The sequence below is a fragment of the Panicum virgatum genome, chromosome 9K (assembly GCF_016808335.1).
Source record: "Panicum virgatum strain AP13 chromosome 9K, P.virgatum_v5, whole genome shotgun sequence".
Taxonomy (NCBI): domain Eukaryota; kingdom Viridiplantae; phylum Streptophyta; class Magnoliopsida; order Poales; family Poaceae; genus Panicum; species Panicum virgatum.
In genome coordinates, this window is record NC_053144.1 from 59760709 (window position 1) to 59773609 (window position 12901).

General features: G+C 46.3%; 2 protein-coding genes across 4 annotated transcripts; one reads left to right on the forward strand and one right to left on the reverse strand.

Annotated features, from left to right (window-relative positions):
* The first annotated feature begins 1522 nt into the window (after positions 1-1522).
* LOC120652885 (protein DA1-related 2-like) lies at positions 1523-7122 on the forward strand. Of its 3 annotated transcripts, XR_005666668.1 has the most exons (14): positions 1635-1872; positions 2614-2800; positions 3983-4122; positions 4298-4379; positions 4467-4593; positions 4675-4795; positions 4882-4965; positions 5086-5205; positions 5367-5579; positions 5658-5720; positions 5896-6011; positions 6107-6165; positions 6305-6829; positions 7015-7122. XR_005666668.1 is itself a non-coding variant. In XM_039930824.1 (13 exons), exons 2-13 carry the CDS (start codon positions 2725-2727, stop codon positions 6637-6639), a joined length of 1536 nt encoding a protein of 511 aa, XP_039786758.1. In that variant the 5' UTR covers positions 1635-1872; positions 2614-2724; the 3' UTR covers positions 6640-7107. The 3 variants fall into 3 exon arrangements, 2 of the variants coding, with proteins under 2 accessions (XP_039786759.1, XP_039786758.1); XM_039930824.1 differs by having other exon boundaries at positions 6305-7107; XM_039930825.1 differs by lacking the exons at positions 2614-2800; positions 7015-7122 and having other exon boundaries at positions 1523-1872; positions 6305-6755.
* A 171-nt stretch (positions 7123-7293) lies between these two features.
* Positions 7294-10727, reverse strand: LOC120652887 (mitochondrial substrate carrier family protein B-like). The gene is made up of 7 exons (XM_039930826.1): positions 10233-10727; positions 9552-9728; positions 9313-9459; positions 8738-8839; positions 8584-8654; positions 8419-8486; positions 7294-8042 (listed from the first exon to the last, which is right to left on the reverse strand). The coding sequence occupies exons 1-7, from the start codon at positions 10461-10463 to the stop codon at positions 7801-7803; spliced, it is 1038 nt and encodes a 345-aa protein (XP_039786760.1). The 5' UTR covers positions 10464-10727; the 3' UTR covers positions 7294-7800.
* Between the last annotated feature and the right edge of the window lie 2174 nt (positions 10728-12901).

Below are 12901 nucleotides of genomic sequence, written 5' to 3' on the forward strand. Positions count from 1 at the left end.
ACAGAGAGTTGTCATCGATCACCTATCTTCACATCCACCTTCTCTTTCTTTCTTATCCCATCGCATCACTTATCATCATCATCCATAACTATCTCTTTATATTCCTCTACTTCTTTCCAACTCCATCGCCATCCCTCGACTCAAACCCTAACACTTCTATCGTACATGTGCTCCCATCGCCTGAGTCAATGTCGCGGCAAGCTCATTATCATAGACCCCGTGCACATAATTATTGTGTTGCTAGCTACATGCCTACAACATGCATGCTCTCTCTTTCTCTTTCTCTGAACTTACTTGGTATGACTTCCATCCGCTATCGCTCCGTGGTTGTAGCATAATGTAGCATTAATTGACTTCGCATGTTCCTCTTATTTCCTATTTTATTTTGTGTTTGTATAAGCTCTCCCTCAACAGGCGACGATATCATCGGTCTTGGCTGAAGTGGCGCAAAATCTGACTGCGCTAATTATTATTTTCTTGCTGGCTTATGATACATCTACCGAAGTTAGGTGAGAACATATTTGGTGTTAGGTTCAAGGGCGGAGCTAGGATCAAGCATGGACCTGGGCTGAGGCTACAAACAAACATCAAATTACTAGAACTCAATCTTAGTTCTTTAACTTTTATGTAATTTACTATTGATTTGTTTGCCAAGGACCCGAGCTGCAGCACGCCCAGCCCAGGGCTTGGCTCCGCCTCTGGGTTGCTGCGTTTTCCATTTTGTTGTATTGTTCAATCCAAGCTTTCATCTTCTTCTTAATATAATGACGATCGGCAACTCTTTTGCCCGATTCGTTTTAAAAAATATTTGTCGCAACTAAAGGGCACAGAAGAAAATTTTGTTTCTTCGTTGCTTCTCAACTCCACCTCACCCAACGGTGTCGCTGGTACCGTTGGAGGGTCCTAACGGCTAACAGGGAGCTGGAGGTGTAGAAGCCGGAGCTGGGCGAAGCCCTGCCAATGGCGCCCTCAGTCTCTGCAAGCCCACCAATCCGGGCGGGGCTGCAGGGAGCGTGGTTTACAGCCCTCCTCCACCAAAATTTTTTCCGTGTCAGTCACCCAAAGCTGTGTGGGCCTAGTCCCAGCGTGAAAGGCTGCGCACTTGCACGTACGCCGCCGCCGCCGCGTATGAGCAGGAGCAGCGGCAGCTTTCGGTGCGCTCTCCATCCCTTTTTTTTCCAGAAAATAATTCTAGGCAAGCGTACTCCTCCCGCATTCCGCCGCAGCCGTGGCCTGCCCGATCGATCTCCGATCTCCCGCCGCCGGGGCATAAAAAACCAATCCGAAAGGCGGAGGAAGCTAATGCGCGCATTCATTCCCGTTGACACAAGGAATCTCCGCGCCCTCTCCTCTCTCCCTTTCTTTCCCGCCCCACAAAAACACCGAAGCGAAGCCAAATATTCTTCCTCCCCGTGCACTCGCCGCCGATGCGCCACCACCCATCAACTGGCAGCGGCGAGGGAATTCGATTTTTAACAAAGGGAGGGGGAGGAGGCGGAGGAGGAGGGAGGGGGGCGAGATGCCGTGCCGCCCGCCCTTGGCTCGCTTCACCCTCAATCCTTTCCTTTCTGTCGCGGCCAACGCGCCCTCCCACCACGCCCGCTTTATTCTCCAAGAACCCCCCCCCCCCCCCCCTCGCCTCCTCCGTCCATTGCAGCTCTCGTTCCTCCTCCCCCACCAGCTCCTCCAGCTCGTCGTAGGCGTCGCCGTCGCCGCCGTTGATCTTGCCGACCTCTGACCGCCGTTCTTTTTTGGTCTGCTCGGTTCAGAGCGCTCTCTCTGGTCTCTTCGCGCGTGCGTATATATATGCCGTGTTGGCGCCGGTCGCATAAATGGCGTACCCCTCGCGATCTTGTGGTCGGTGCAGCAACGGTAATCTCTCTACTCTCTTGCTCCTTTCCTTATTTTTCAGATGTTGTTGTCGCCATCATTTTTCCTGTTATCCTGTTGCATGTGAGGTGCCGCTTGTTTCGGCATGCGTAAAATTACGTCCCTAGCAGCTTTGTAGTTGTCGTTGTCCCGTCAGATTTCTTACGTTCTTGTTTGCTGCCGCTCGATCTGCTCTGCTTTTCTGCACTTCATCTGTCGTGTCGGCAGTCCAATTACATAAATGAACAACAACCTGCTGAGGATAAAGCAAAATGAACTTTCATCTGTCTTTCTTGGTTTCCAAAAGCGTACCAAAGGGTGCCATGTCATGTCATGGAACATTGTTACATGAAGGAGACATTTAGGTTCAGTTCTTTGTTTATTCTTCTGATTTCTGAAAACAAAGTACCGAGGACTGCCATTTAGGTTTAGTTTATCCATTCCATAAGGTAAACATTGATTTACCAATGGACTGGTGAGTCAACATCCAATCGCTGACTAGCCAATTGAACACACATCATCCCCCTTTTCTGAAAGTTAGCTCTTGTGTTTGTCACCATTAAATCAGTGACGCAGCAAGTCAGACTGACTGTCGGATCAACCCTAGCTTTTTCTTATGATCCTAACATCACGCCCTAGGCATTTAAATCATCTGACGAACATTTCTAACAGTTACTGTCATTCATACATCAATGTTATTCAGACGGGAGGGGAAATGGACTAAAACTGACTCTTATAATCCAGGATAAAGTGATTTCTGACGAGGTAGCTTGACTGACCCTGACTGCCTAGCCCCGTCAATTGGAGTAGAGAATAGTAAAAGGAGATATCACTGTTATTATTAGCACAACATAGATGGGGCCCATGTTATCAACCCAGGCAATTTCATGTGGTGTTCTGTCCCTGTGTTTCTCGTTCTTGTCCAATGCAGGTACACATATCTGGCCTTTCTAATTTTATGGCAAAATAGTAGTGTTTTAAATAGTGAGCTATAGCGGTGATATAGCGGCGCTATAGCGGTTTTTACGGAGCTACCGCTATTATCACTGCAGTACAAAATAGTGCGCTATAGCAGGCTATAGCGGCGCTAATAGCGTTTTGAGAATCCTGCCGCTAAATTCTATCAAATTCATCCCTGAACTATGGAGCTTGATTCAATTTGGTCTCTGAAGTATAAAAACGTCCAATTTAGTCCCTGAACTATCCTAATTGGCCAACTCCATCCTTGAATGTGACATGGCACGCCACGTAGGCTACTCCAGTCACCGCTCAGTCGGTTTGAGGTATGAAATGTCCTTTTTACCCTCCATCTATAGAGCAGGCTTAACACAGACAGCTTTCAGTCTGCATCGAGCCGACCGCTCCCTCCCTGCAAGGTCGTCGCCCCTCCTAGATAGCGCGGGTCATCAATGGCAGGAGGAGAGAGAGTGGCTCGATGCAGACTTAAAACTGCATGTGTTAAGCCTGCTCTATGGATGGAGAGTAAAAAAGACATTTCATACCCCATACTGACCGAGGGGTGATTGGAGTAGCCTATGTGGCGTCACATTCACGGATGAAGTTGGGCCAATTAGGATAGTTCAGGGACTAAATTGGACGTTTTCATAGTTTAGGGGACAAATTGAGCCAAGACCCATAGTTCAGGGACGATTTTGGCTATTTTGCCTAATTTTATTAATTGACACATGAAGTCATGCTCCAATTTAAGGGCCTCACCTGAACAGTAAAAAAGGGAAAGAAAAATATATCTGGCTAAGAGAAGTTTTGATGGATTCCCCTCAAGAATAGCAACCAATATAGATTTGACTGTTACATTGCATAATGGCTCGCATTTTACTGTATATTATTATATCTGGTCAAAGAAAAGTCCAGAAAGAAGTGCTGTAGTCTAATGCCCTTCACCCTGCTTTCAAACTTATTTACACTGGGAGTAGCATAGAAGTGAATAGTACATCAAGTGTGCTTAATATATTCTTTCTCCATGCCTGCTGTCAACTGAAGAAAAAGGTAGGTGGCCAGTTGCTCTCAGCCTTCTGGTTTTAGCCATGTGTGGGGAATCCTTTGGATCGGCATTTCGATTGGGCCTATCTCATGTTAATGTCGCTGCACACAGAGAGGAGATCCAGCTTCATGAAGTGGCTCTGCACTTTCCTGAAGGGTTCAAAGCCTGGCGAGCCGAACCAGCGGCGGCCCCGGATTACGGCCGGCGGAGAGGAGGAGGACACGCTCTGGCAACCTCCAGTCAGACCAAAGGTACCAGTAATTCCGTTGCTCCCTTCCTCCAATCTTACCATTTTTTTCTTCAAATGGTGCTTCCAATCTAGTAATATTCCAATAGTGCTGTTTCGCATTCAATTCAGCTTGCTTTAATGTACTAGTATGTTGGAACAAGCATTTACTTACGGCTTTGTTAATTTACTATATTCAGAATGACCCACCTAGAAATGACAATGAAGAATTGGACCGTGCAATTGCAGAGTCTCTTGCAGAGGATGTCAAACCCCCCAAAGGTACGCATCTATTTATGTGTGATGTCAATATGGTACTTCATTAAATTGATTTACCAATATGTCCTGTTGCTGCTAAATTTTACGTAGAACGAAACCATAAGGGAGACAGCAACGATGAAGATCTTGCAAGAGCCATACAGGACAGTCTCAACATGAATCCTTACACGCCTTACAACCCTTATGCCCCTTCCCAGGCCCAGCCGAGAGGACACAGGTTAGCCACCTTCATCACTTTATCCAACACCTCGCCTCCGACGCGCCGAAACAGCTCAATGCCATCATGTCCATGTTACAGGGTATGTAGACGCTGCAAGCATGAGATAGGACATGGCCATTACTTGAGCTGCATGGGAATTTACTGGCACCCTCAGTGCTTCCGCTGCTGCTCCTGTGGCCACCCTATCCGTGAGACTGAGGTAACCATCCTCAATTTTCTTTCATAAAAAAATGTGTTTGGGTGCCATCGGAAATGATCATGTCCTTTCTTGTTTCTGTTTTTCAGTTCACCTTGCTAGGCACAGATCCATACCACAAGTTGTGCTACAAGGAGCTGCATCACCCAAAATGCGACGTCTGCCTTCAGTTTGTAAGGCTTTCTCTGCATTCTTAATGAGATCTAAAGAGCTCGCACTGCGCTTACCACGTTTGCAATAGCATTTCAATGCTTTACCATTGCAAGAAACCCATTCTTTCGGTGTTCCTGCAGATTCCAACGAACAGGAGTGGCTTGATAGAGTACAGAGCCCACCCATTCTGGGGTCAGAAGTACTGCCCTTTACATGAGCAAGACAGGACGCCGCGTTGCTGTAGCTGTGAGAAAATGGAGGTACACATATAAGGAAAAATGCAAAGGAAAATTATGTATCTTCTATGTTACTATAATGGAATGCTCTTGTAAATCCTCAAGGAAAATGGTTCTCAGTTTAATTAGCACTTTCCAAACTTGGCTAATTTTCCACTGTAAATTTTCCTCTTGTAATTCTGCAGCCAAGGAACACAAAGTATATGTCACTAGGAGATGGCCGCAGCTTGTGCATGGAATGCCTAGGATCTGCAGTCATGGACACTGGCGAGTGCCAACCCCTGTACCATTCTATCAGAGACTACTACGAGGGGATGTACATGAAACTGGACCAGCAGATACCCATGCTCTTGGTTGAACGGCAAGCGCTTAACGAAGCCATGGAAGGAGAGAGCAAAGTGAGTGTTTTCTTCCTGCTTTTTCACAATACTTAACCTTTCGAAATGTTAATGCTCATGGCATCCGCATGTTTGCAGGGTCCACACCATATGCCTGAAACAAGAGGCCTATGTCTGTCAGAGGAGCAGACTGTGAGCAGTGTAAGTTCAGCATCTCAAGGATATGAGAGCTGCTAGGATGGTTACAATGAGATAGTCTTATTTTAAATTAACAGACATACCTGCTTCAGAAATTCAAATGCCCCATATTGATTAGCTCGGAGCCCACTGAAAACGACCGGTTCTGCTCTTTTGACTCTTTGCATTATTTCTGCAGATACTTAGGAGGCCCAGAATTGGTGGAAACCGGTTACTGGACATGAGAACTCAGCCACAAAAGCTGACAAGGAGATGTGAAGTTACTGCGATACTTGTCTTGTATGGTCTCCCCAGGTTAGTGAATTTTGTATCTATGCACCTGATTCAGATATTGCAGTTCTTTGACATCTTATGATGGGCGCATCACTTGTGTCATATTGACATTGCAGGCTACTAACAGGCTCCATTCTTGCCCATGAGCTGATGCACGGGTGGTTGCGCCTCAAAGGTAAATGGATAGATAAATTTTAGTGAACTGAACAGTAATGGATCTATTTTGGTCTAAAAAACAGTAATGGGTCTATTGTTTCTCTTCCTGAATTTGATTGAAAAATCTATTCATAAGCCTACTGAATTGTACTTTTCAGGTTACCGAAACCTAAATGCGGAGGTTGAAGAAGGCATATGCCAGGTCATGTCTTACTTGTGGCTGGAATCAGAGATTCTTCCAGCTTCCTCAAGGCACGCGCCTTCATCGTCCTATGCCTCCTCTTCCTCTTCTTCTTATCCACCCACATCATCCAAGAAAGGTGGAATTTCTCATACCGAGAAGAAGCTCGGAGAGTTCTTCATGCACCAGATTGCCAATGACACATCAACAGCCTACGGTGACGGTTTCAGAACTGCCTATGCTGCTGTCAACAAGTATGGCCTTCGCCAAACACTGAACCATATACGCCTGACTGGAGGCTTCCCTGTATAAGAGAGAGATATACACGTTATGTCCATTCTACATGCATAGCACAAAGATCATATATCAAAGGTGATATAAACATGGAGGTTAAGTGGTTTATGGAAGAGTGATTCAGATTTCGGTGACCTTGAGTTTTCAAAGGGGTCATGTGAGAGCAAATCAGAAAAGGAACTGCATTTGCTCGAATTAATAGGAATAGGAGTTGGCGATGCACAGTGCGGGCTTGGTGCAGCGGTAGAGCCTATCGTCTGTAATAGGAAGGTCCCGGGTTCGAGCCCCAGCCTCTGCACATTTGTGTGGGTAAGGCTTGGGGCTTAAAAGACAACCCTTCCCCAAACCCCGCACAGTGCGGGAAATCTACGGCACTGAGTACGCCCTTTTTAGGAGTTGGCGATGCACAAGTGTAATAAGATTGCCCAAAAGTGCCTATGTAAAACAGTACATGTCATACTAATATAATGAAGTAGATAATTAGCATGTGTGCAGATTTAATTGATTGTTCTTGATTGTATATATGCAAAGGGCACCTTTGAAGTGCCAGCGAAGAAAAAAGACTGCAGTGAGCAGCCACAGGATCCCTCACCAACCCATATACCCCCAGTACATAGGAGAACTATCTAACAAGAAATGAAGTCAAGGTACATCATTCGCTAACATTTCCAATAATGTGAACGCTGGTATAATCACCATGTCAGATGTTAAGCTCTTGCCATACATCGTGTGATTGTTGTCCCATCCCATAAATTGAGATACAATATCAGTATACAGGAAACAGATCCATATCAGGATAAATGAATGTCAAAGGCTATTCACAGTTCCCTTCCACCGCTATCCATAACCTCGCTATAACATTTATAGACTTGGAGAGCTTCTCTTGGAGGTGCGATGAAGGTGGTAACACGGTAGACTGCCTTATGTATCATTACAGTGTGAAAGTCATGAAGGTACACAAAAACGATGTCTATGGGGGGGAAAAAGTTGGAAGACCTATGGCATCTTTCATGGTGCCCTACAAGAAATCCGGTAACCATGTCATACGAACTGCAAAACTCAGCAAGTTCTAAATCCTACCATATGCTACATACTCATACTTATCCCACCCTAATCAGCCTCAAAAGTTATTCTGCCACCATATATCAAAATTGTTGGGCATGAAAGAACAGAGGAGATCTAATCATCTGATTCCAGTCCTGTGAGGATGGCCTTCAGCATTTCGTATGTCATAAATACGATGCCAACACCAGGAACTACTTTGCAGTACTCAGGCAGGATTCCTCTATATAGGCCTCTAAAACCTTCCATGCGGACAATATGTCCAAACGTTCCAAAAAGTCCCGTGTTGTAGATACGAGCCCTCCCACCTGCACCTTCCAGTTGCATGCGGCGTCTCACAAGGTCCAACGGGAATGTAACTGAAAAAAATAGTGAACACCACATGATCAAAGCGGTTAACTAAGTTTGACTGAATTAGCAGGCCATTACTTTTTTTTCCTTAAGACAATTGAGCATTATTCTGGAAAAAATCAGACTGGCCAAGATGGTATAATCAATCATTATCATTTCGCTTACATGAAGTTAAAAAGGAAATCGAGTGGAAAGTCAAATATATATATAGGTAGAAACATGAATACATAAGACTTCCTTAGGAAGAAAAAAGGAATTTATAGCCAAACAAAGTGGATTCTAACTTTTTACATGCAATTTTCAATTCATTATCTTTCAATCTTTCTCTCGAGGCAGATATAAAAAATCACTACATGTACAAAAATTTGAGCTTCTAACACTTACAAGTTGATGATGCAATTCCCGAAAGACTTCCACAGGCTAAACTGATCAGGACAGGGGAATCATATGGCCTGATTTGAAGATCAAATGTTAGTAAAGAAAAAAAATACTAAAAAACACAAGGATAATACTCCAATCCCACATCTAATTTGTAATAAACAAAATTACCTCTCTATTTGCCAATGGGAACGTAAAGTTTCATATACAGAGAAGCTTACTGCGATGCTGGGGCCCACTCCCTGTATTTTACAGAATCATCAGACAATGCAAGTATGTAACACAAAGTAGGATGTGAATAAGCAAAACATAGAAATGACCATACCAGTAAAGTGGCACCAAGACCCTTGTACAATCCCCTGAAACCCTCATCTCTACAGATCGCGAAAAGAGCATGAGATATGCCCCTGTAGTAGGCAGTATTTGTCTGCAATCATACAATGGTGGGAAAGTCCCTTATTAGTGGTCCAAAACCTAGCTGAACAATGGAAGCTTCCTCATGGTAGTCTACAATTCAAATGCTGAAAGCACGCACGCAATAAAATATGCTAAATTCTAAAGCAATGCAAAACACTGTTTGGCATGGGCATATATATCGTTCAGTTTACTTTGTCTACATTTGACATTAAATTTAGTTGCAAGCACCTATTAAGCCTAAGTACATGGAAAAATCATACACTCGAGTTGTACTTTGTTTTGTAGGCAATAGATTACAGAGGTTATTACTCTACTCCGGAATAAAATTACAATCAAGAAAATGGTAGATAATCTTTTGAAAGGAAACTAATGAGTGCCCTGCTATTTCAAGTGAACAAGAATCTAAAAAGGCCAATTTATTTGACACCTGGTCATTTCAAAATATATTTACAAAGCTTTACCCAGTTGGTAACAGCATCCTACCTGAGCAGCAAGACGTGTCCGCACCAAGTCCAGTGGATATGTCATAGAAGCCGCGGTAATTCCTGATAAACCACCACCTAGCAATCTAACACCAACATCCGCACCGAATCCACCATTCTTCTCGAGACCTGGCAGCATCTGAAGCATCTGCAGATCCCAAATTCAACTTAAATTACTTGCACAACATCAGTAAGAGACAACATCCGTGCAGACTTTTATCCAAAAACACCTGAACTTACATTCTTGTATCTCTCATACGCATAGAAACTAATTGAAGAGTAAGGCAACCGGTGGGCGATAGTAACGAGATTCCCTTTCCAGAAAGCCCGGAAGCCTTCTTCATAGACAATGCGGGACGCTTCACGCCAGATACTAGTATTCCGCATTGTAGCCACGTCTGAGTGCATTCCTTGCACCTGCACACGGAAATCATAAATTTCACTAAAAGCCACACAGCAAGTGAGCAAAAGTGTGGAACAATATGGCAATATCCACTATGAGTCTACTTGTACAGTTGTACCATGGCAGTATCCAGGATTTCTCCAACAAGATCAACAAATCATGTGATTAGCATTTCTTTGTACAGCTAAATAAGTTTTGTCAGTTGTCAAAGCAAAATGCTTAATGTTACTTCTCTCCATGATGACTAATAGGATTGTTGCCTGGTCAGTCTAAAAAACACAGAAATGTGCAACTCAGGTTCCGCGGCTTAGTTACACATACAAAGGATATTACAATCGCTCTGCTATTTCCTTGTCAGTCTAAAAAAACACAGAAATGTGCAACTCGGGTTCCGCGGCTTAGTTATACATACAAGGGATATTACAATCGCTCTGCTATTTACACGAGCGCTCAGTGAGCGTTAGAGCAGCCTAGCGCGCAAAAGAAGCAAAACCGCCCTCCTTAGAGCCGATACACACCTGGAAGAGGATGGTGAGGCGTGCGAGCGGCGCGGTGCAGGTCTTGCTGACTGCGCCGGCGACGCCGCCGGCGAGGAGGTGGGGCACTGTCCCGAGCTGCGGCTGGTGGTGCTGCAGCTGCGGCTGTGCCTGCTGCTGCTGCTGCGTCGTGTACCTCCGCGCTGCGGCCGCAGCGCCGCCGCCGCCGTCCATCGTGGCGGCGGCCATCCCCACCCTCGCCTCCGTCTGCATCCGCCGCCCCCCCTCTCGCCGTGACGCCGCTCCACCCGCCTCTAGAGCCTGGGCCCTAGAGCCTAAAGGAATCGAACGGGCCAGATCAGCGACCGGGCGGAGTGCGTGAGGAGGTCGCGGGCATTAAACCCTAGCAGCGTTGGGGGCGGATTCGGGGTGCAGAGGTGCGGACAGCGGAGGGCTTAGGGTTTGAAGGGGATTTTTTATTTTCACCTGCTCAGGAGGTCGGCGGCCGGGAATAAAAACATGGGCATGGGTTCGGGTGAAAAGCCATGGCCAAGATGAGAGACTGACTTGGAGAGAAAGAGACGCTTCCAGGACCGTTCCCTTCGGAACCAGCATCCTCTCTCATTTCTTTTCATCGCCGAATTTCAACCTTAGCATATGAATATATCAATATGGTAAACAAGTAGCAGGCTTTGTGAGCTGTGATGGTGGCTGAAGAGTCGAAAAACTGACTACGTAATATGAGAATCTTCGAAAAACTGAGTCAATTCATTTTTGAGATTAACGACGACGTTGGTTGAATCCTTACCAACCGATGCCGAGTCAAAAATTCGAATATGATTGGGCAGATTACACCACAAAAACTTTACCAACCGAGTTCGTTATGTCAAATGTGCTTAGGTGTAAGGATCTTATTTAGTGATGTGCTCTTTTATAAAACTATAAATCAATATTGAATATTAAAGAAATATGAATTCTTAGTATTTGGTGGAAAATGCACATAACTCTTGTAGTGGGTGAAGCTTCTTTGTAGCTACACCAGAGGCATATCAGCATATGTAGAGCTGGATGTGAAATCTCGATCAAAGAAAGTGAGAGTGAATGTAGAGAATAGTCTCATAATCTCATCCAAAACTGGCATGTTAGATGTCCATTTAAATGTATGGTTGGGGGTCGCTCTCGAACTCTCTCGCTCTGCTACAGTACAAATGGCGAAAAAAGGCGATTTCGTTGCCGCCGCCGGGGACGGCGGTCTCCTCTTCCTCCGATAGCCTCGGCGTCGTCGGGAGGGGGTGGAGACCGTTGGGCCCCGGCCGGGCGATACGGGTAGGGTAGGTCCTAGCAGATCTAGGTGTTGGTGTCCAGGCGGCGGCGACGACGGCGCATCGGAATAAGTCCTCTCGGACTTGTCCCCGTCCCTTTGCTGCTTCACTCCGGCGGCAATGGTGGGTCCGTGGAGGTGGTGGTCCCGTGGTGGAGCTGCTGTACAGGAGGTGGTCGCCGGCGTCTCGTCGTCTTGCGAGGTGCGTGCCGGCTTTTTGCTTCAAAGGTTCGGAGGTTGCTGAGGGCTGTGTGGGAGTTTGGCAGCTGGATCTGGCTCGACTCTCTCGCGGCGGCGGCCGGCGTCGACGACGAGCTCAGATCCAAGGTCGAGGGAACTCGGGGCGTGTCCCCGGCCGATGGGTGACCAGCGATGGCTTCTTCTTCTGCGGCTCAACTCAAAGCCTTCGTGCGATGGGGTTCTCTCCGACCTCTGGGCGTTCGGTGGCCGGAGCCGGCGTCTTCCGGTGGGGAGCGCTGCTGTTTCCGGCGAGCATATGGGGCAGGATTCTTGTTGTTTTTTTGGTTTTCCTAGAGGCCCTTTGTGTAAGTTTGGTGGGACAGCTGTCTATATCCTTGTCTGACATACTTGTATTCGTATATGTACGTTTCTCTTAACTTGAAATACATGTATGTTTCTAAAAAAATGTATGGTCGGGGCTTCCAGTGTCGAGAGATGCTACCTGGTGTAGCAGTGGAGTCGATGTGTCGCGTTCCAAGTCCAAGGTCGGTGGCCATGGAATATCCCTCGCATCGGCGCTGGAGGTGCGCCCTGCCCGGCCTGACCTTGCCGCCGGCTTTGCCGGGTGGCGGGTGCGTGGAGCTCGACAGACGCGACGCGCGACTGGGCCGTGCGGCACGTAAAATTGATTCCGCAGTTTCTGGGCCTTTCTCAATGTCGGCGCGGGCAAGTCGATGCTAGCGGAGGCTGGAGCAACTGGACCAGGCAAGGATTTCTCAAAAAAACAAAAAAAAACTGGACCAGGCAAGGTTGTAGCGGGTCATGCTGGGCCTACCGGAACAGTCTTGACTCGTTCCATCGTCGTCTCGTCATCGTACGGCCGATCTGGCAGGCTGGCAGGTCGCCGCTCCGTGCTGTTCGTCGATGCGGGCCCTGTTTTTTAGCGCGATTAGCACAAAAATTTTGACTAATAATAACTAGGGTTATTATTAACTCCACAACCTTCCGCTATTTCGCGAGACGAACCTAATGAGACCTTTGACCGCACGTTTAGAGGATGATTACTGTAGTATTACTGTAGCCGATCATCGATTAATTACTGTCATTAGATGTGTCGTGAAAAATTACACTCACCCGTGAAAAAATTTTGCAAATAAACTTCATTTAGTACTCCATATATGTGAGATTTTTTTCTCGAAAATCATGTGCG